General features: G+C 46.1%; 1 protein-coding gene across 1 annotated transcript in view; it reads right to left on the reverse strand.

Moving 5' to 3' along the window:
- Positions 1-661: 661 nt before the first annotated feature.
- The window catches only part of STK32C (serine/threonine kinase 32C), a 1,425,916-nt gene continuing 1,401,963 nt past the window's right edge, over positions 662-24,614 (reverse strand). Inside the window, exons 11-12 of the mRNA XM_069239751.1 lie at positions 19,259-19,326; positions 662-3,246 (exon numbers count right to left, since the gene is read on the reverse strand). Coding sequence (XP_069095852.1) covers positions 3,075-3,246; positions 19,259-19,326 — 240 coding nt within the window. The 3' untranslated portion in view covers positions 662-3,074. The remainder of the gene's footprint in view (positions 3,247-19,258; positions 19,327-24,614) is intronic.

Below are 24,614 nucleotides of genomic sequence, written 5' to 3' on the forward strand. Positions count from 1 at the left end.
CAAACATGCCAAAATACCTGGCTACTGCTGTGTCTTAATTATTCAGACCTATGAAACAGTTTATAACAGCTGTGATTGAGGGATGTTCATGAAGAATATACTTTGTCTGGTATGTGGAAGGTACCTTGGTCTGATCTGTGAACAACCTGGTTAGATTCATACTGTTATGTGACTTAACCTCATTCAATACCCCAAAAAAGGACAACATTGCCTAAAGTGGAACAATTCCAACAGTGACCTCCTCTATGTTCTTAGGTTGGGTATGTGACTTGTAATAATACGTAATAGAAACATTCAAACTAGTGTAAAATGATGAATTTATGCTGCATTATGGCCAGCTTCCATCTCCCTTAAAATAAAAATAAAATAAATATTCAGCTGTTTTGGCTTGCCACATTTACTTTGGGGTCTAATCTGGCCTGATCCCAACTTTGTCAAATGGTTTTATTTCACAGCCTCTCAATTCTTCGAGAATATGCAACTCTGCTCTTCACATAAAGTCATTTGTTATATTATTTTGGTGTCTAAAATGATGCAGCCTGTAACTTCTACGACTCATGGCAAATGTAGGTTTCCATCAGCAAAGAACGACAAAGCTGTCATGTGCAGTATCTTACTTAGAGTTGCCTTAAGGCAGAAAAATACAACTTAAACTACTTGGTGTCTTTCAGATATTACATTGTTTTATTTTAGAAAAATGTGCCTGGTGTGGAATGAGACAGTCGTATTGTGTAATTTGTTGAAACATTTTTGACCCAGACTGTTTCAAATATAATTTTTTTCAGAGTGACACTCAACCAACCCCACAAAAATCATTGTTGGAGTCCAGCATGCTTTTCATCCGGAATCTAGGAAATAATTATGGACTTAACACAATGTAAAAATAAAGGAAATTAAACTCTGGACGAGGGAACCTAGAAAATTAACAACAGTAACCAGTCAACTGGATAAAACTCATTTACAGATGGCGTTAGGTATCTAGCACATAAATAAGCTAAACATGTTCAAGTGTTTGATCATACTTATGTTCTGATTAGCATTATGTCTACTTAGCACGCTCACACTTTGCACACCAATTAAACACCATACAAAAGTGCTAAAGGGAAAATCAAAATAAGAAACACATGCATTGTTAGCGTTAATGTAAAATTGTGCCTTGATCATGCAACAGTGTCTCATAAAAAATATATTGTTAAAGGGGGTTGCATATATGCAAGCATGCACATAATCTGAGGTGGACAATGGAGGATGCAGCTAACATGAGTATGTTTATCACATTTTGGTGTTTTAAGCAAAATGGGAAGAGTTGACCATTTCATCTCTTCTCCCCTGCATTCAGCGAATTTATTGCAATTGTAGCTTTATATGTTTAGATCACCTCTTTCCTGATGAGTCCCTATTACAGAAAGTATACCTTAAAAGAAAAAAGAAATGTGTGTGAAATTTGCAATATTGGCTCAACTGTTTGCTCTTTGTGGAGGTGTACAGTGATGTAACACAAAATCAATAGGGCCACCTTTGCACAATTTTTTACGGATATTACAACTCCACTTAGCCGGGCCACCTCACACATATATAGGATGGATATGGCCTTCATCACATCCGTATGTGCTCAACCACAGGGGCTGCATGGGCCATTGTTAAATTCCTGGAAGGGCAGGAGAAAGCAAGGAGCATAAACATATCTTAGAAAAAAAATCAAATAGTGAAACATTGCATCTGTATTCTTGACAACTTAACAAAGCCTCTTCAACAAATTGGCTCTAAATCACATAATTACAATGTTACACATGCTGTACAACTATTAAGATTTACTATTGCATGTTCTATACTGCTATTACATGCCTAATTATGCAACTCGCCATTAGAGAAAGTTAATATCTTCTACAGGACGAATGCTAATAGGACAGATCAATTACCTGATTTTGTCCTGGACAAGCCATACACAGTTGATAGAAAAAGCTTTGGCGTTTTGCCTACAAGTTGTGCCTGCACACTTGATCTTTTTCATTTTTCAAAGAAGTTTATGAAAATTTGGTTTTAAAACCGCTTGAGATTTTGTATAGCTTACTCTCAGATTCCACATAAAACTGTGGAAAAATACAGTCTTGCCACTTACATGCAAACTTTTTTTGTGTGATGTTCTTTACTTCACTCACAGAAGTTGAAATTTACATAGACAAACAGCATAAAATGCCATGAAAGTTTGGGTTTCTGTACCCACAGTTTTGTCCCATATTTGCAAAGATGCCCACTTATGCAACATGATTGTGTAATTCCCTTAACTGTCAGCAGCAAGCATGCCATTGTTTGCTAATTAAAAATAAGAATGCTTTAAATGTTTGTATGTACAAGACAATAATTTCATAATAAATCAAGACTAATGACTCTTTTTAAATATCAGTAATGTAAATATAAAACATACCACACCACAAAACTCAACATACAGTAGAAAATGCCTTAACCAACTACAGCTGAGTAAAGTAAATATCTCTTCATAAGAAATTATTACTCAATTGCCTATTAATATATTATCCTACGAATTAATAAAATAAAACAACTGAAAGGATCCACCTTCTCCCACACACTGGCAGTCAGTGATGAGGAAAGCTAGCTGTATATTTATTATGATAGAGCAATTTTCCTCTTAACTTAATTCAAACTATCATTCCACGTCATTCAACTGTTTTCCATTTGCACTGTAAATCCTCTATAGATGTGGATAGTAACAATAATAGCGCTGTAAGCATATCAATTAATCATATAAATATAAGTCGCTGTGCATGGGTTCACGAGAAAAAATATAACATTAATTCTGAGATTTCCCACGAAGTTGCATAGCAAGAATCTCTCACCATGGCGGATATCGGCGGCTTCTCTAAAACGTGCATTCACCTAATTCTCTGAATTCAGTTCTTTAAGAACTATGACTCTATAGTACTTGCCCTAACGCTATCAAAGATGGGAAACGTGTACCCCATTCCGTCACCAAAGAGCTCCGGCGACCGGATATATCCCTTGATGGGACCTGAGAATATCGTATGTGAAGCATTCCTCTTCTCAAAGGCGCAGTCCTAGCTACTGCTGACCGCAGAGCATACTGAGCCGCACATGGTGAGATTGGAGCTTTCGGCCTCTGCGCCTGCATCTGTTTCTGCTTCCACTTCCGGGTCAGGATCTGCCTCAGCCTCATCTGTCGAGTCAAGACAAGAGAAGGACCGAGCACCTTCAGCACATCTCTTCAACCTGCATAGGATGCGGAAAAGCATAATGAAGCCATTACTATTTCCTAGGAGGACGAAACAATGAAGGATACAATCCCTTTAGTGAGAGGACATTTTGGTCAATGCACGTTTATTCACAGTTTTAATAAAAAAAACACTCATGCTTGATTGGTTACAGTGAATAACAATCACTACATATGTTTTAATTTGTTTCAGATCATATAGAGTGTTGGACTTTTGCTTTTGCAGGGTCATCCCCAGACTTTTTTGCCTCCTGCCTCCTATATTTTTCTGACATGTTGCTGTTGGCTTTTCAACTCTGAGCACTTTACCACTGCTAACCAGTGCTAAAGTGCATATGCTCTCCTGTTTAAATTGTATGTAAGTGGTTTATCCATGATTGGCATATTTGATTTACTAGTAAGTCCCTAGTAAGGTGCACTAGAGGTGCCAGGGCCTGTAAATCAAATGCTACTAGTGGGCCTGCAGCACTGGTTGTGCCACCCACATAAGTAGCTCTGTAATCATGTCTCAGACCTGCCACTGCAGTGTCTGTATGTGTATTCTTACACTGTAAATTCGACTTGGCAAGTGTACCCACTTGCCAGGCCTAAACCTTCCCTTTCCTTACATGTAAGGCACCCCTAAGGTATGCCCTAGGTAGCCCCAAGGGCAGGGTGCAGTGTATGGATAAGGTAGGACATATAGTAATGTGGTTTATATGTCCTGACAGTGAAATACTGCCAATTTCGTTTTCACTGTTGCAAGGTCTGTCTCTCTCTCATAGGATAATATGGGGGCTACCTTTAAATATGATTAAAGTGTAGAGTCCCCTAGAGAGTAGATGGACATGTGGAGTTTGGGATCCCTGAACTCACAATTTAAAAATAAATCTTTTAGTAAAGTTGATTTTAAGATTGTGCGTTTGGAAATGCCACTTTTAGAAGGTGAGCATTTTCTTGCTTAAACCATTCTGTGACTCTGCCTGGTTTGTGGATTCCCTGTCTGGGTCAGTTTGACAGCTGGGTTGTTTTTCACCTCGCACCAGACAGTGACACAAAGGGAGCTGGGGTGTGATCTGCATTTCCTGATTAGCCATCTCTGCTAGGAGGGAGGGGTGGAGTGGTCACTCTCATCTGAAAGGACTGTGCCTGCCTCTGACAATGCTGTCTCCAACCCCCTGGTGTGTGTCTGAGGCCTTGCCTGGGCAAGGCAGGATTTCACAAGAAGGTGTGAGTCCCCTTTGAAGAAAGGTGACTTCAAAGACTAAAATGGGTATAAGAAGGGCACCCAAACTTACAAACTTTAGAAACACTTCTGGAATCAAGGGGAACCTCTGCCTGGAGAAGAGCTGATCGCTGAGGAACAAGTGCTGCCCTGCCTGTGACTGTGCTTTGTGGAGCTTTCCTGCAGTGCTGCTTCTGCCAGAGTAAGAGGGCAAAGACTGGACTTTGTGTGCCTTCCATCTTGAAGAAGAAATCTCCAAGGGCTTGATGTAGAGCTTGCCTCCTGTTATTGAAGTCTCAGGGATAGCAAAGACTTCTTCCTGCCAGCACCTGGAGTCTCTGGAGAGACCCCTACTCTGCTCTGTGGTGCCCTTCCAGTTCCTGGGACCCTGAAAGGAGAGGCTGGCAGCCTAAGGACAAAAATACACGCACCGAGCGCCGTGCGGAGAAAAGATCGACGCGAATCCGATCGCGGCTGAGAAAACGACGCGACGCCGGCTCCGCAGCTGAGAAACGACGCCGCAGGAAACGCGACCGAAGAATCGACGCCCGGAGCAGGAGAAACGACGCGCAGCATCGCTGACGAAGGCTGAGAGATCGCAACCTGCGCCGCGGGACTTTCGGACCGTCGCGTGGCTGGCTGTTTCGACGCGCATCGCCGTGCCGAGTTGTTTTCGACGCATATAACCGTGCAGGGTTATTTTCGACGCGCACAGCCCGTGCGGGGTTATTTTTGACGCAAACCAGGTACATTTACACGCTAGCAGCGCTAGTGTGCTGTTACAACTACCTAAAGACTCTTTTTATTTTAAACCTTTTAAAAATCATAACTTGACTTGTGTATGTTGGATTTTTGTCGTTTTGGTCTTGTTTTGTCTAGATAAATATTTCCTATTTTTCTAAACTGGTGTTGTGTCATTTTGTAGTGTTTTCATTAAGTTACTGTGTGTGTTGGTACAAATACTTTACGCCCAGCACTCTGAGGTTAAGCCTACTGCTCTGCCAAGCTACCAAGGGGGTAAGCAGGGGTTAGCTGAGGGTGATTCTCTTTTATCCTAACTAGAGTGAGGGTCCTTGCTTGAACAGGGGGTAACCTGACTGTCAACCAAAGACCCCATTTCTAACATTGGTGACCAGCGGTCGGGATTTGGACTTGTATTTGTACTTGACATACAGTAATTAAGTGTACACTACTGTTTTGATCTCAGACCACTACGTGACCACATACTACTTGTCTTGTGATTCTGCTTTTTGTTCTCTGATGTCCTCCTGGAAGTATTGATGATATTTTTGGACTTTGTTTTTTGGTTGTGAAGCCTTTGCAGAAATGGAAGTCAATTTCTGGCACCTATCTATGTATAAAAAGTGGCAGCTTAAAGCATTCTGCATGGAAAGGGGACTGGCTGTGAACAAGGAATCCAGAAGGGAGGATCTTGAGTCAGCCCTGTTTCAGGATGAATTGAAACGTTGTCAGGCAACACCACCAAATGAGTCTGAGGAGGATAACTACTCTGAAGAGGAGGGCAGTGGCCCTGAGGAGGGAACAGAAAGAGATGATAGGCTCCTAGCTCGAATCCGGAGTCTGGAAGAGCTTAAGAGGGCCGAGGAGAAGAGAGCCTTAGCCCTGGCAGAAAGGAGGAGGGACTTAGAGATTAAAAAAATGATTTATGCTTACGAGCTTAAATTGAAAGAGCTGGAAGTCATGAGGGCTGAGTCCAGCTGGAATGGTGGCAGCAACAATTGTATATCCAGTGATGCTGCAGAAGTGCACATGCCCAGAGAGGTGGTGCCCTACTTGAAGGAGGGAGTTAACACACGCCAGGAGGTTCAGGGGTATGAGGTAGCTCCAGTGATGCACAGGGTCCCTGAGGTGGATTGGGGAACTGGCATGGGGAGTCATATTCCTACTGGTGGGAGGGACACTCTACTGACTCTAGGTGAGAGTGACAGGGAGAGGGGTTCCCCCCAAGTAGAAGTCCTGGTTATGGAGTGTGAAGACATCCCAGAAGAGTGTGGGTTGAGTGTCAGGGACAGTCAGGTACTGTCTCACCAGTCTCAGGAGGGTGATGTGGGGTGCTTTGTCAAAGCAGAGTCACTGGATGGTTGGGTGAAGGGTACTTTGGTTAATTCATGTGAGGGGCTGAGTGATGTAATTGCTGGAGAGCAGATGTCTAGTCCTTATTTTCCAGAGCTATGCCAACACCAGGTGGAGTGTGAGTTCTCTGACCCCAGGGAGCTTACAATGGAGGCAGACTTCTGGGTGAGTACCAGAGAGTCTGAAGAGGCATTTGGGGGTGCTCCTGAGAGGAGTGGTCTAGGTAGTTCCCAACCAGGTGAGGTAGGGAAGGATTGTAGTGTCCCAGGTAGGTCCCAGTGTAGTGGGATGGGTGAGGGACCCCATGTCCAGTCTCAGAGGAGAGGGAATGGGGATGGGTTGAGGCCCAAGGTGCCCGAGATCCGGTCCCAGGTCCTGGAGGGTTCCCTGCGGGAACCCCAGGAGGGGAGCCTAGCCTGTACCATAGGGCCATCTGTTGAGGGAGACCCCACAGTGTCAGGAGAACTTGGGGGGGCGGCTGTAGCCAGCGTCCCACCAGTTCTGGTGTCTGGCAGTACCACTCCTAGTGAGGGGTTGCAGAAGTCCAGACAGAGGGTTGAGAGGGGGTTGCGGACCCCAGTGGAGAACCTGGAGGGTCAGGGGTCAGCTCTGAGAGCAGAGCCCCCCATGAATGACCTTGGTGAGACCATTTCTGGGTTGGGGGGAATCCAGACTCTGTCAGATGGGCAGAGGTCAGGAGACCTGCGCCAGCCAGACTCTTGTGTGGCCCTTCGGGACAGTGTGTCCCTTGAGGGGGGTAAGTGTGCCCCCCTGGAAGTCCTGGTGTGCCAGGCAGTGGTTCAACCGCAGGGTGGTGACTCTGGGTTGAATAATCAGGTTCAGGGGGTAAACTCTGACCTGATGGGGGGTAAGTGTGCTCCCCAGGAAGTCCTGGTGTGCCAGGCAGTGGTTCAACCGCAGGGTGGTGACCCTGGGTTGGATGACCAGGTTCAGAGGGTAAACTCTGACCTGGTAGGGGGTAGGTATGCCCCCCAGGAAGTCCTGGGTTGCCAGGCAGTGATCCAGTCTGTGGGTACAGGCCCTGGATTGGGAGGCCAGGTTAAGGGTGTCCCCCCTGACCTGGAGGAAGGGGCTACTGCTAACAGTGCCCCTACCATGTTGTCTTCTGGGGGGGCCGCTCCTAGTTGGGTGGTTCAGGACCCCAGAAGAGAGGGCAGGGGGAGGGAAGCCTCACCCCTGGCCCTGGTCCAACCTGAAGGTACAGACCCCAGGTTGGAGGATCAGTTGCAGGTTAACATCCCTGCACTGATGGAAGAATTGTGCAGGACTGCTTCTACAAGCACCCTGACAGTTTTTGACTCTGGGGGTGCCGCTTCTGCAGGGAGGGTACAGAGCCCCAGAGGGGAGGACCAGGGTCAGGTTGTCATCCCTGACCTGGTGGAAGAGAGAGTGGTCAAAGGGTGCCAGGCACCTGGGGCTACCACTCCCCACTCTCCACAGTCACAGTGGTTAGAGAGGCCTGAGGTCGGGCTCTCATCCCTGACAGTTGTCTGGGGCCACTGTGGCTTGCTGTCCTGGTGGACAGAGTTGCCCCTGGGGGGGGAAGGACGAGAGTCACACCCCAGGGGTGGAGTGGGCAACACCATTGTGTTGGCCCTGGTGGTACTATCTGCCCATTGCAATACATCTGTGAGCAAAGTAAAGTTAGGTGTTGCACAGATGGTGTCTGTAGATGTGGAGAAGGGTTCCCCATGGGTTAGCTTAGTGGGCCCTGAGAGTATGGACAGAGGGATCCAACTGGAGTCAGGAAGGCGTAGAACTGGAGCATGCCCCTGCTGTTGTGGGCCTGGGTCCCTGTTCTATCGCCCCAATCAGGGAAGTACATCAAGGTATTGATTGTTCTCCCCTGGCTTTAGGCTGGTAGGGGGTCGTGTTGGACTTTTGCTTTTGCAGGGTCATCCCCAGACTTTTTTGCCTCCTGCCTCCTATATTTTTCTGACATGTTGCTGTTGGCTTTTCAACTCTGAGCACTTTACCACTGCTAACCAGTGCTAAAGTGCATATGCTCTCCTGTTTAAATTGTATGTAAGTGGTTTATCCATGATTGGCATATTTGATTTACTAGTAAGTCCCTAGTAAGGTGCACTAGAGGTGCCAGGGCCTGTAAATCAAATGCTACTAGTGGGCCTGCAGCACTGGTTGTGCCACCCACATAAGTAGCTCTGTAATCATGTCTCAGACCTGCCACTGCAGTGTCTGTATGTGTATTCTTACACTGTAAATTCGACTTGGCAAGTGTACCCACTTGCCAGGCCTAAACCTTCCCTTTCCTTACATGTAAGGCACCCCTAAGGTATGCCCTAGGTAGCCCCAAGGGCAGGGTGCAGTGTATGGATAAGGTAGGACATATAGTAATGTGGTTTATATGTCCTGACAGTGAAATACTGCCAATTTCGTTTTCACTGTTGCAAGGTCTGTCTCTCTCTCATAGGATAATATGGGGGCTACCTTTAAATATGATTAAAGTGTAGAGTCCCCTAGAGAGTAGATGGACATGTGGAGTTTGGGATCCCTGAACTCACAATTTAAAAATAAATCTTTTAGTAAAGTTGATTTTAAGATTGTGCGTTTGGAAATGCCACTTTTAGAAGGTGAGCATTTTCTTGCTTAAACCATTCTGTGACTCTGCCTGGTTTGTGGATTCCCTGTCTGGGTCAGTTTGACAGCTGGGTTGTTTTTCACCTCGCACCAGACAGTGACACAAAGGGAGCTGGGGTGTGATCTGCATTTCCTGATTAGCCATCTCTGCTAGGAGGGAGGGGTGGAGTGGTCACTCTCATCTGAAAGGACTGTGCCTGCCTCTGACAATGCTGTCTCCAACCCCCTGGTGTGTGTCTGAGGCCTTGCCTGGGCAAGGCAGGATTTCACAAGAAGGTGTGAGTCCCCTTTGAAGAAAGGTGACTTCAAAGACTAAAATGGGTATAAGAAGGGCACCCAAACTTACAAACTTTAGAAACACTTCTGGAATCAAGGGGAACCTCTGCCTGGAGAAGAGCTGATCGCTGAGGAACAAGTGCTGCCCTGCCTGTGACTGTGCTTTGTGGAGCTTTCCTGCAGTGCTGCTTCTGCCAGAGTAAGAGGGCAAAGACTGGACTTTGTGTGCCTTCCATCTTGAAGAAGAAATCTCCAAGGGCTTGATGTAGAGCTTGCCTCCTGTTATTGAAGTCTCAGGGATAGCAAAGACTTCTTCCTGCCAGCACCTGGAGTCTCTGGAGAGACCCCTACTCTGCTCTGTGGTGCCCTTCCAGTTCCTGGGACCCTGAAAGGAGAGGCTGGCAGCCTAAGGACAAAAATACACGCACCGAGCGCCGTGCGGAGAAAAGATCGACGCGAATCCGATCGCGGCTGAGAAAACGACGCGACGCCGGCTCCGCAGCTGAGAAACGACGCCGCAGGAAACGCGACCGAAGAATCGACGCCCGGAGCAGGAGAAACGACGCGCAGCATCGCTGACGAAGGCTGAGAGATCGCAACCTGCGCCGCGGGACTTTCGGACCGTCGCGTGGCTGGCTGTTTCGACGCGCATCGCCGTGCCGAGTTGTTTTCGACGCATATAACCGTGCAGGGTTATTTTCGACGCGCACAGCCCGTGCGGGGTTATTTTTGACGCAAACCAGGTACATTTACACGCTAGCAGCGCTAGTGTGCTGTTACAACTACCTAAAGACTCTTTTTATTTTAAACCTTTTAAAAATCATAACTTGACTTGTGTATGTTGGATTTTTGTCGTTTTGGTCTTGTTTTGTCTAGATAAATATTTCCTATTTTTCTAAACTGGTGTTGTGTCATTTTGTAGTGTTTTCATTAAGTTACTGTGTGTGTTGGTACAAATACTTTACGCCCAGCACTCTGAGGTTAAGCCTACTGCTCTGCCAAGCTACCAAGGGGGTAAGCAGGGGTTAGCTGAGGGTGATTCTCTTTTATCCTAACTAGAGTGAGGGTCCTTGCTTGAACAGGGGGTAACCTGACTGTCAACCAAAGACCCCATTTCTAACATAGAGCATTCAAATAAAGGATGAAAATAGAAAACAGTTTTAGTACTGGGATCGAAATTGTGAGATTAAGTGCATTAAATGTAATCCTCACAATTGTCTCCAAGTAAATTAATTCCGACACTTATAGTAAAATGTGTGCATGAAAAACTGTGGGTTATAAACAAACAAACAAACAAATTCACGTCACTTCTCGTTTTATTAGAACAAATTGGGAACTTTTGCTGAATCAAAATATGTATTCCAGGCTCCCAACGTGTGGGAGGAGCCAAAGCTCACCTCTAGTGATGCTCACGTAATTGACTAGCGAAAGCTGCACTGTGAAGCCAGACCCAAAAAAAGAGTGTAAAAGTTTCAACTGTAGAAACAATTTTTTAAAGTGCAATTGCATTAACGTGGTACGGTACCTTTGCATGCTCAAATGCATACTGTGCGGACTTAAGAATGCGGGAATTGCTTTGCAAAGTCAGAAGTGAGACTCCAAAACTATTTTTTAAGGTGTGCTAGTGAGAAACTAATATTATCCTAGGTTTCCAAGAGTACTTTAGGAACCATTTGTCAATTACACAAACATGTACGCCAATTTAAGGAGTATGTCCATAGGACCACATTTCCAACTTTTGTATTTAAAATAGGCCCCTGTTTTTTAATATCCTACTAAAAAGTGGTAATGACATCAAAGTTATTCCTAAAAGGTGAACGCCCCTTTGCGCATAGTACAACATCCATTCTACGACCTATTGACAAGCCTCACGGCTCAAAAACTTCAAAAGTCTGTCCACAGTGATATTATGTATAAAAAATTTGCCCAAACAACACACCACTAAGATCCCTGAAATGTTTTCTACAACGTTAGGAATTATTATTTCCCAGAACGTAACCATGCTTACACTGAAGGACTTACTTTATAATGCGTCCATTTTCTTACGATAATGGCATTACTCCTAGTCCTACTCCCTCGCCTTCCTTTTAAACCAATGAGGCCTCCCGCCTCCCCCCTAGACCCTCCCTTCCCCTTTTAAAACCCCCCCCCACCCTTACCTCCTCTTGTACAAAAACCAAGCCCAAGCAGCAACTCGAATAGTCCGTACCGGGAGGGCGGGAGGGAACGGAAAAGGAAGGCGAGGGAGTAGGACTAGGAGTAATGCCATTATCGTAAGAAAATGGACGCATTACCTCCCGTCCCTCCCTCGCCTTCCTTTTAAACCAATGAGACATAGCAAGAAAAACACAGGAGACGGACACTGAGTTGCAAGAACCTTTATTCATACCCTGCCCCAAGGACACCAACACACCCTACCCCTATTACCTCATAGAGGATAAGACCCGGTGACCTAATACCGACTCCAAACTACCCAAGTCCGATAGCCTATAATGACGCACAAACGTCAAAGGTGAAGCCCAAGTGGCGGCCCTGCAAATTTCCACCACGGAGGTCCCTTGTAGTTCTGCCACTGTAGCCGCCATACCTCTGGTAGACCGACCCTGAATCCCTTGAGGCGGCACTACCATTTTCAAGGAATAGGCCAACAGAATCAAAGATCTCACCCACCTACTCAAGGAAGCCGTGGAAGGTTTCTCACCTTTATGTGCCGGACCGAAATTCACAAAAAGCGAATCCCCCTTACGAAAAGAAGCCACCACCCGCAGGTACTCCAATAAAGCCCTGCGTACATCCAACGAATGCAAACGGACCTCTTCCTTTGAGGAGGGATCAGGACAAAATGAAGGAAGGATAACCTCCTGACGGGAATGGAATGAAGAATTGACCTTCGGAATAAAGGAAGGAACCGGAACCAGAACTACCCGATCGGGAAAAACCTTACAAAAAGGAAAGGAACAGGCCAATGCCCCCAACTCCCCTAACCGACGAGCCGAAGTAATGGCTACCAAAAAGAACGTCTTCAAAGACAGATGGCGTAAATCACAGTCCCCCAGTGGCTCAAATGCGGCCTCTGTCAAAACATCCAAAACCAAAGAAAGATCCCAGGAAGGAAAGGAACGTACTGGGCGAGGAAACAAATTAACCAGACCCTGAAAGAATCTAGGCATCAGGTGCCCTTCATCCTGAAGATTCCGCCACGGACCTCTGAATGCCTGAATCGCCGCCCACTGTACCCTCAGAGATGCTACTGACAAACCCAATTGTGCGCCGTCCTGTAGGAACTGCATCACTTCAAAGATAGACGCGCAGGTAGGATCCAACTCATGATTCAAACACCAAGAAAAAACCGCCACTGTCTACCATAGGAAAGTAAAGTGGAACGCCGCCTGGAAGCCAATAATGTAGAACTCAACGCTACAGGTACCCCCAGACCCGTCAAGCCCCGCCGTTCAACTTCCAGGCCGTCAAGTGCAACCTCCTCAACGACACCACTGAGAGGCAGGGAAACTCCAGGGGGGATGGACAAAGAGGCAGAGGTCACATCCTCCCTTCTGCCATCAGCCTTAACAACGGGAACCAATTCGCTCGCGGCCAAAGAGGTGCAATCAGGATAACCCTGGAGCCCAGATCCCTCACCCTCAACAGAAAAGCCCTGAGAAGTTGAAACGGAGGGAATGCATACAACAGACCCCTCGGCCAAGGACATGACATCCCGTCCACCTCCCAGGCCTGGGGACACCGAAACCGGGAGCAGAAGCGATCCAACTTCGCATTTTCTGCGGACGCAAACACATCCAACACTGGAAGCCCCCAAAGCCGAACCAGATGCAGAAACAGAGACTTCCGGAGGGAGAAAAGTTGAGACGAAGGAATCTCCCTGCTCAGAAGATCCGACCGAACATTGACCACCCCCCGAATGTACGTAGCCCTGAGAGAAGGAACCCACTCCTGAGCCCACACAAAAATCTCCCTGGCTAGACTGAACAGAGCCCTTGACCTGGTCCCTCCTTGTCGGTTGACATAAGCTTTGGCCACTAAGTTGTCCGTCCGAATAAGAACCGCCGTCCCCCTCAGGGACCCCTGGAAATGGACCAGAGCCAGAAAGACCGCTCTCAATTCGCGCCAATTTGATGACCGACTCACCTCCCGAGGGGACCAAAACCCCTGAACCTGAGCCGACCCTATCCACGCACCCCAACCGGAGAGGCTGGCATCCGTAGTCACCACTACGGGCCTCAGAGGAGACAAAGAAACCCCTACCCGAAGATGATCTGCATCCAACCACCATTGCAACTCCCTGCGAATCAATCTGGACCCCGGAACCCTGTCCTTCATAGAACCGGACCCCGGAGTCCACCTTTTCAAGAACCACGTCATCAAGCACAGGAGATGGAAACGCGCCCAAGGAACCAGAAATATCACAGATGCCAAATGACCCTGCAGTCGCAACCAAAGAAGAGCTCGTGGCGCAGTCAGTAATACAACCTTCTTGACCAAGGCCTGGAGTACACCCAACCTCTTCTCTGATACCGATACCAAGCCTAGAAGAGTCTGAAACCGAGCCCCCAGAAAAACCAGATCCTGGGACGGAACTAAATCTGATTTCTCCCAATTGATTAAAAACCTGTGGTTTTGCAGGACCCCCAGAACTTGGTCCACCTGTCTCTGCAACAGGACCCGTGACTGGGCATGAATTAAAATGTCGTCCAGATATGGATGAATAAACACCCCTTCTGAATGTAGCAAAGCCACCAGGGGGGCCAGCACCTTTGTGAAAATCCGAGGAGAAGATTTCAGACCGAAAGGAAGAACGCAAAACTGGTAGTGTTCTTGATCCACGGCAAACCTCAGGAACCTCTGAGAAGATCTTGCCACAGGCACGTGCAGGTAAGCATCCTGCAGGTCCAGCGACACAAGAAAGTCCCCTTGCCCGACCAATGGAAAGATAGTCTGAAGAGACAGCATGCGGAAATGCACTGTCCTGATCCAAGAATTCACCTCCTTTAGATTGAGCACTGGTCGAAAAACCCCTGAATCTTTCTGCACAAGAAAGAGGACCGAATAAGTTCCCTGACCCCTTTCTTTCAGTGGAACGCGGGAAATGGCCCCCTTGACCAACAAGTCCCTTACTCCGTTCAATAATGCCCTTCTCCTTGACCCCCCTGAAGGCAGAGGAGTGGGACGCACCCCTGAATCTGGAGGAACCCTCACAAAATCGATGATATAACCATTGGCCACAATGTCTAGCACCCAACCATCGTTGATACTTTCCTCCCAAGCTGAAAGAAAGTGACTCAGCCTTCCCCCAACCGGCCCTATGCCAGGCCCACAGTGATTGTCAGGACCCCTTCTTGAAACCACCCCGGTTCGCAGGAGCAGCCTTCTTAGGAGAAAAACGCGGCTGAAAACGCCGTTTCCTAAATAAAAAGGATTTGGCCTCCCTATTCGGAGAAGATCGGGAATGCTTCTTCCACCCTTTATTAGAAGTAGAACCCCCTTTATAAGGTAAGGCATGTTTCCGTTCCTTAAACGCCTTGGAAAGCATGGATGGCAATTGCTCTCCAAACAAGTTACGACCTTTAAACGGCAGTCTCAGCAAGGCCGCCTTCTCCCCTGGGTCAGCCTTCCAGGAACGTAACCAGAGGGACCTACGAGCCCCAATCAAAGCCCCAGAGGCCAGCGCTGAAGTACGGACCACATCTGAAGAAACATCCGCCAACAATCTGGCCTGTTGCTCCATAACAGCCAGGAGCTCTGAACATTCTGCACCTTCCTGAACAGCCACCGCCAGCTTATCAAAGTCTTGCACCAACGACTGAGCCGCATAAGCAGAATATATACCTGCCCTTAGTGCCAGATTCTCACCGGCAGATGCCCTTTTAAGACCTGAATCCACTTTACGATCCGTGGTATCCGTAGGCACACAATCCTCCGGATTTACCGCCGTTTTACCAATCAGGGTAGCTAAAATTGAATCCAGGCGGACCGAAGGAGGTAATACCTCCTCACCCTCAAGTAAATACAGTTTCTGCAGGAATCGTGGAACCTGAGCTTTATCCACATCTTTCCATTCACGAAACACCATATCCTTCACAGGTCCCTGGAAAGGCATGGCAAACTTGGAAGGGGTCTGATATTGAGGAAATAAGTGAGAATCCGAGCTTGAAGGATGAAACACTGGGAAACCCAAATTGTCCCGAACATGTGCCATCACCTCCCACATTTCCTCTCTGGATACATATTTACCCCCAGATGACGTAGATGGAGCCTCATCACCCTCACTGTCTGAAGAGGACTTCCTTGTAGCAGCCGATGAATGAGAAATCTTAGAGTGACCAGTCCTGGTCACCCCTACTTGAAGAGCCCTGGTAACAGCCACTTCAATCATCTCCTGCACCTCCTCCCTGGACATGAGGGGAGTGCCCCTATCCTGTAACTGTGAGCCCCCAGGAGTGGAAACTCCAGCAGCACTCTCCTCCTCAGAGGAGGAAGATGAGACAATCCTACGCCTCTTTGCCTGAACCTTCGGCATGACTATCCAATAAACACTGCCTTACATCCCAAATCACTCCCCATATATAGTGACTAGGACCTGCCTCCTAGAAATAAACCAATTCCCAAAAAGGTCAAACATTCCTGGCCAAACAATAAAACTGCGGGCAGAACGCCCATCCTACCAGTCGATTCCTGGCATCTCAGCCCAAAAATCTCCATCCCGCAGCTCCTCGCTGCTCAGCAGCGTGGTAACCCGGAAATGAAAGCCCCAGCCACAAAGGGCCGGTCGACCCCGTCGGCCGGCCCTCATTCCGCGTAGTTCTGAGCAACCCAGCTGCTCGCCTTCAAACGCGATCAGCTGCCGTACTCCTCGTGGAGCTCCGCACCCCGAGGAGCACCTTCAACGAAGACCTCCAGGCCCCGCCATGCAGGTAAGGGAAAGAAAAAACGTCTAGCGTGGGCTAGATGAAAGAAACAGGAGGAGGTAAGGGTGGGGGGGGGTTTAAAAGGGGAAGGGAGGGTCTAGGGGGGAGGCGGGAGGCCTCATTGGTTTAAAAGGAAGGAGAGGGAGGGACTAATGCCTAATGCTAAATATACGATGGTTTAAAGAGCAAAATATGATGAAAGTAAAAGCGAAGTTTGTAGCTCGCTTCCATAATTACGCCTGAAATACCTGCATATAATGTAAGACTGCCATCTACTGGCAAAGCAAACCATGTTATGCCTCCGTAAAATATATTTTTTTTGAAGAATACTTAACAGTAGATTAACGTTGGTATGTGATAATCCTTCGAGGTTGCGCTTGGCTTGTTCAAAAGAGGTGGCAGACTGGTACTTTAAACAGATCTCAGCATTTCATACTTTTCGATTTCAGAGGTACATTGAGATGACACACTTCCCTACCACATAAATTTACATTTAATAAGATGCATTTAAAAAGAGTCTGCAGAGTGTCTGCACATCATTAAATACAACTGAGCTGACAGGGAAGCAGTATGCGCAGGCTGGCTCTAAATCTGGAACATGGGAGAGCCCAAAGGAGATTTGTCAGTCCAACAAATCCAGCATTGCAAGGGATGGTAGTCAAAAACAGCTGTCCACCAATCACTGATCACCAAACACTGGTCTAGAGCCACACTATTAGATTTTGCAATAATGCTTCTCATATTTGGCCGTATACGTTCAGTGCTGCAGACGTTGGCTGAGGCAGGATACGTCCTTTAGAGATACAACTACAGACCTGCAAATGTTTACATAAGGTGCTTAGGTGCAGATTTATTGAAATTGGCGCTGCGCCCCTTAGCAAACCCCTAATGCCACGATGTGTGTGCCGTATTTAAAATATGCCGAACCATGACGGTAGTTAGGGGTATTAGCATGATACTTTTCTATGCTAGTCTGGCGCTTTGCAGGATTCGTGTAAAAATGTTGGCACTAATCCTGCAAAGCACACAGAGGCCCATTGTAACCAATGGAAGCCTCCTTTTAACGCTTGCTCTGAGGAGGCATTAAAAGTGTTGAAAAAAATGGCGCAAGGAAATCTCTTAGATTTTCTTGCACCATTTTTATGCCCTCCTAGCGGGGTAACGCCCTCTTTGCATACATTATGCCTGGCGCAGGCATAATGTGGGGCAAAGGGTTACAAAGTGGAGCAATGCATGCATTATTTTCAGTTGTATAGCTAGCCAAGAAGCATGCTGTGTCTGCAGATACCAGAATACCAAATTCACCTCGTAGGGCAAATGAAAGAAAGTGAACACATTAATGAGTACATTTAACGTGGTGGCTGCTGAGGGCATTCTAAGAATGTGTTTTTCTGAAGTACAACAGCATATTTTTGATTACAAAGTCACAGATGCCAAATTGGTAAAATAGTTGATAGCTGGGTATATGAGTAGCACATGCCAGAAAACTCAACCATTGGGAGTTAAAAATCTGGTACATGGTACCATCAGGTTGTAAGCGTATACAATTATGTTTTTTAAGTTTGCACCACTTTTGCGTCAAAAAATGACGCAAATACGGCACTAAAAAAGTATAAATATGAGCCTTAGTGCAGTAATGTGCAATATTATCTCTGGATTGCCGGGTCTTGCTCAAAAAAGAAAATGAGCCCAATGTCTTGGGAGGCCTTGAAAAAACAAAAGTCGACACTCACAAGTTGTTTGGTGTTTCAGGGGGCAAATGACCCAAAAGGAGCACAGGAGACAACGTTAACGTGGGGTGGTTGGAGGCTGGCCCAGCACTATGAGCCCCGATCCTTCCTAGTTCCTAAAAGATAAATGCTTGGCACATTTTCAGATGCGGTGAGTGTGGCTGTACTGAAGGAAGCTAGGTCTTGACGGACTGTGCTCGAGAGCAAGTAAATCACACTGGATCATAGAACACATTTTTTCGATTTCATAAGGCAAAGTTTTCGGTGTCTGCGCCCTACGCCAATGGTTAGAGGAAACCCAGTGAGTCGGGTACTGAATGTGGATGAGAGCTTGGTGATTCACAAGCAGAGAATTGGCAAACTGGCGATGAAACCTAAAGCTGATAGATCAACTATAGAGCCTACGGAGGTGTCTATTCCTATATGCTACAACCCCTATTCCATACCTAAGATATTGAACAGTGATGCACCCTCAATGGCTATCCTCAGTACGCATAGAGCATGAGAATTTTACAAAAGTTGACAACAGGTGTGGACTTTTTTTTACATTTCTTACTCCTGTAAAACAGCACTCCCACATTTAATAGAGCTGGCTCCTACAGTCGCACATGAACGCATTTTTGGGATTGTGTCTGAATCGAGCTTCAGTTCAGCTAGTTTGTAAGGTAATAACCTAGGGAACTTGATCCTTTTTTGTAAAGACAAAGGGATATGCCGCTCAGCTGGAATGGACGCTGCAAACCCTCCCCTAATATGTTCAAAGGCATGTTCCATCTCTGGGGCAAAATAGGCGTTCACACGGCCATTATTTATGCAAGAGCCTTGACGGTGTACGTCGTGACGTCGTGGGTTGACATGGGTTAGTGAACAGCATTGTTTTCGACAGTGTTGGCAACACGTCTATGTTTATTTATCGCGACATAAATTCATCAAATGCAAAAACGCATGAGGGAGAAATGAGTAATTTCCTCTCTGCTGCTCTCAGCGTCGCCTATAACAAAATCCATGTTATTTATAATTCGCACAGTCATAGCTTCAGTAAACAAAAGCTGTCTAGCGTTTCTTGCAGGTGACTGGCAGCAATCTGTTCAACACAAGACACGAACAACACACTGCTGTCCTCTTTTTCCTCACACCTAAAGATTACTGCATCTACATTACTCACTTTTCTCTGTTGAAAATGACGAATTCTTGCTGGATGGCATCAAGGCACTCCTGTAAGTAATCGTTTTCCTGGCGAAGAAATATTAAAGAGTGTAAAGCGACAACGATACTTAAAATGTGAAATATTGCATTTGGCTTCACTGTAAAAAAACACAGCACTATTGGGATTTTATGGAAAACTTTGAATAAAACAGTAAAAGAGTGCAATTATTTTTTATGTTTATTGCATCATCCAGGTACACCAAGGCGGCATTCATTCGCACACCAAAATAAATATGTTAAATTCATTATACTGGTGATAAGGGAAAAACAACAAACACACATGCATATTTATGAGGTATTTTAGACTAGCAGTAATTGAAACATGTTTTAATTTGTATGGCTCGTGTTTATGCTTAGACAATGCCGAGCGCTGTGCAGGCTTCTCTGGTTTGTAATAAAAGCTGCTTCAACTAAATGGGTGCAGGTCCCTTCTTTACATGCCCGTATCCTCTGTGATGCTGTCCCTTTTATTTTATTTAAGTATTTAACATAGGGCGAACCTTGTCAATGTGGCTCGGGGACCACTGCACAGAACCACACAATAAACAAAATATAAAATCAAAAACATTTATATAATGTACAAAGGGTTGCAGAGGAAAATGTTCAGTTTTCTCATTTAGAAACATATACAGAGCTATCAATTTTAATACACAGTTATACCAACATATACATGAAATATATGGGTCTTTTATTGCTGGAGGAACTAGAGCATAGAGGTAGGTTGGTCGAAGAGGAAGTGGTAAGGAGTTCCACAATAAAATATTTTGCTGCTGAAGTCCTAGGGGTTATGTCACAAGGACAGTTTATGGATGAAAAAGGCTCCCTACCATGCTCTATCGTATCCACCCAAGGATGCTTAACTGTCATCAACGCATGTATCACAGCGTGATTGTATGCTACAACTGCATACAATTACACAACATTAAACCCCAAGCAAAGGGTGTCAGTTGGTCTGTTATAGTCCTAGTTTGCCTAGAGAGTTTGCAAACACTCACACATTTGTGAGTTTGTGCAGAGTCACCAACTCCTCTCCAACCATTTTCCACACTGGAATGGTCGGAGTTGGTATCCCAAGTCTCTCACTCCCTCGTCCCAGTAATTGCCGTCAGGAGGAAAAGCTAATTTGACTGTGTGGGTCTCTGCCATGTTGCTCGATACTTTTATTGATTGAGCCAATATCTCTTTTCTGCAATTTTTTTGTGGGCATTGAACTAGAATGCTTCCTTTGTTAGATAGCCAGACTCCACTTGTATATTGTTAGTTTTTCCTGACTGATATGTCTGGCTTACACTGTACATACGGCTCTAAAAAGGGGACTTGCTGGAGATGAGACTCAGGGCCTAGTTAGGACTGTGTAGTTCACCTCATCCTGTGTGTTCAGATTTTTTTCATGCTCGTCTCAAGCCATCATTTACATTTAAAGTCTTCTTCCAAGCTAGGGTGTGTTGTGAAGTCCCTTGTGCGCAGTAATCAGTATGGAGCAGTGGCAGCTGGTAGCTTTAGGAGGGAGGGGGGTGGGCGGGAAGCACACACACACACACACACACACACACACTCATTCTTTCACACACAGACATGCACGCACGCACACACATCCATTAACAACATTCATAACATTCAAACATGCACGCACGCACCAAACATTCATTTTAAAAGTTCACACACACTCATTCTTTCACACACACACTCAGGCACATCCATTAACAACACTCATACCATTCAAACATGCACGCACACACCAAACATTCATTTTAAAACATCACACGCACACACACACACACACTCATTCTTTCACACATGCACATCTATTAACACTCATAACATTCAAACATGCACGCACGCACCAAACATTCATTTTAAAACATCACACACACACACACACACACTCATTCTTACACACATGCACGCACGCACATCCATTAACACTCATAACATTCAAACATGCACACCCACAAAACATTCATATTAAAACATCACACATACACGCACACACACACTTACCTTCAACATCGAGGCCCCAGGAGGGTTGGGACTGCTGCCTTCCTGCTGACCCCACCCCACTCTGTGACAAAGTGTCACTGATTGACACTCGCCCTGGGCGCTTCAGGGCTTAAACCTGAAGCACTCAGGTTGAAGTCAATCGTTGACGCTTTACTCGTCACCCAGGGGAGGGCCTCGAGGCACCTTTGCTGAGCCGAGGAAGTCACGCCCATAGGAGCTGTGACCTCCTCAGCCCAGCAAAGTTCAGCTCAGGCAGCCAGGAGTCCATGCAAATCGTGCATGTCTCATTCCTGGCTGTCTGAGCTGAAAAGGAAGAGTGTCTGTCAGGCTGACCTTTGTTCTCTCACTCCCTGTCCCAGTAATTGCCGTCAGGAGGAGCAGCTAATTTGACTGTGTGGGTCTCTGCTTCATGTTGCACGATACTTTTCTTGATTGAGCCAATATCTCTTTTCTGCCATTTTTTTGTGGGCATTGAACTAGAATGCTTCCTTTGTTAGATAGCCAGCCTCCACTTGTATATTGTTAGTTTTTCCTGACTGATATGTCTGGCTTACACTGTACATACGGCTCTATGAATCGGACTTGCTGGAGACGAGACTCAGGGCCTAGTTAGGACTGTGTAGTTCACCTCCTGTGTGTTCAGATTTTTTCATGCTTGTCTCAAGTTATCATTTACATTTAAAGTCTTCTTCCAAGCTAAGGTGTGTTGTGAAGTCCCTTGTGCGCAGTAATCAGTATGGACCAATGGCATCTGGTAGCTTTAGGAGGGAGGGGGCGGGCGGGAAGCACACACACACACACAATCATTCTTTCACACACAGACACACACGCACGCACACACATCCATTAACAACACTCATAACATTCAAACATGCACGCACCAAACATTCATTTTTAAAGTTCACACACATTCATTCTTTCACACACACACTCACGCACATCCATTAACAACACTCATACCATTCAAACATGCATGCCCGCACCAAACATTCATTTTAAAACATCACACACACTCTCATTCTTTCACACATGCACGCACGCACATCCATTAACACTCATAACATTCAAACATGCACGCACGCACCAAACATTCATTTTAAAACATCACACACACACACACACACTCATTCTTTCACACATGCACGCACGCACATCTATTAACACTCATAACATTCAAACATGCACACATGCACAAAACATTCATATTAAAACATCATACATACACGCACACACACACTTACCTTCAACCTCGAGGCCCCAGGTGGGTTCAGACTTCTGCCTTTCTGCTGACCCCACCCCACTCTGTGACAAAGTGTCACTGATTGACACTCGCCATGGGCGCTTCAGGGCTTACACCTGAAGCACCTAGGTCGAAGTCAATCGGTGACGCTTTACTTGTCACCCAGGGGAGGGCCTCGAGGCACCTTTGCTGAGCTGAGGAGGTCACGCCCATAGGAGCTGTGACCTCCTCCGCTCAGCAAAGTTCAGCTCAGGCAGCAAATCGCACATGTCTCACTGCTGGCTGTCTGAGCTGAAAAGGAAGAGTGTCTGTCAGGCTGACCTTTGTTCAGCCTGACAGACACTCTTCATGAGGGGCAAAAGTTCGGGGGGGCGTGGCCCCTCTGCCCTAAAGGACGGGCCGCGCCTGGTATGAACTATACAGTACAAACAGGTAGCTTCTTTATTCACACATAAGGATAAGTTCAGGTAACATCAGGTCAGTTGTAGGGTGCAAGAATACATCTAAAGGATACCTCACCTGAAGGGTGGGACTTCCCTGCTCAGCCACTGGTCTCAACTGGTATAATTGTCAGACCAACACTCTAAGTGACAGAGCAACATTCCATGCAGCATCATGATCGTAGTGGTGCTGGGACACAGAGAGCAGAGAACAAGGAAAGCGTGTCACAACAATGTGCCCATCTCCAGCTCTTTTCTCCCAGCCTTAGATAACCGAGTGAGATTTATCTTGGCACTTAAGTTTTCCTGGAGAACCCAAATAAGTAGCATTTCCAAAAATTATAATACATCAAGTCTCCATTTTGAATACAATAGGCCTTATTACTAGAAGTGCCCCAGAGGTACAGTTGGCATGTGCACCCCCACTCTCTACCCACAGGGGCACTTTGGGATTACAGAAGGAGCTGCAGATGCTTGGGCTGCCCCTTCTTTAATATAGATAGTTCCATCCCACAAGTAGCACAGGTGCTTTATTAGGCATTTTTCCTCATTTTCATGGAGTCATGGCCTTTGCAAATGAGGGTAATACTTTCCCCTCTGAGTCCATGCCATAGGGATGCAGGAGCAGAGGTAAAGAGGCTATCTGGAGGAACATTGGCTGTGTGCCAGAAGGAGGTGGTGTAGTCAGTGAACACTCTGAGGGAAGTGCACTGGAGGGGATGAAGGGGGTCCCATTCCCCCGCAGGCACCTATTTGCAGATGAGGGCAGTACTCGCTGTTTCTGTCCAAAAGTGGATCTCTGTCCCCCTTTGAAGTGCAGTCCAGTTGCTCCCTCCACTGTGAAAGATGAAGAGGCTGCTCCAAATTGCCACTGTGCTGCCTTTCATTATTATGCTGCACATCGGGTAACCACAACTTTTATGTTGTCCTGGGGTAGTACATTGATTGTAAGAGGGCACACTGCACCGGTATGTGCCTAGTGCACCTTGTTAAAGTTGGACATGGCACAGACCTGACTAATGCACCTTTTTAATAACAAAGTCCATATCTTTATTATAAAGGAAAAAAGTTATATTATACATAAATCCACCCTCTGGTTCACAAGGTTGAATTAAAAGCTGGTTGACTGATAATTGAAGAGTTGCTAGAGATTTACTATGCTTTAGCTGTACTCCCCTGACATAAGTTTAGTAATTGACAAACTGAGACATAAAAGTCTGTTTGAAGAACCATTGCCACATCTTTCAGCAGTACAGACCAACAACAAGCTTAACACTGATAGAGGTGCTTTGTAATGAAGGTCTCAACAATCAAAATGCAACACAATGAATAGGAACATTACCAAACTGCAGGTGGATTAAGGTGGCGTAAAGGTGGAAGTTTGCAGCAGTATCAAAAGTTACCTCAACTCAGTTCACTCCAGTTGAGTGTACAATTTCCAGTCTGCTTACAGTAAGCCATTGGTGGAACAGGCATAATGAGACTCGGCTAGGCTAGGAAGACACTTCTTGGGGCTAAAGGAAGATGTGTCTTTCCTTGCTCAATTGGTTGTGTAAGTGGATTTCTCCTAGTTGATTGTTATGCAGCAGGTTTACCTCAGCCCATGACTCTTAAGTGTGTGCATATCATATTAA

The sequence above is a fragment of the Pleurodeles waltl genome, chromosome 6 (genome assembly GCF_031143425.1).
Source record: "Pleurodeles waltl isolate 20211129_DDA chromosome 6, aPleWal1.hap1.20221129, whole genome shotgun sequence".
NCBI lineage: Eukaryota > Metazoa > Chordata > Amphibia > Caudata > Salamandridae > Pleurodeles > Pleurodeles waltl.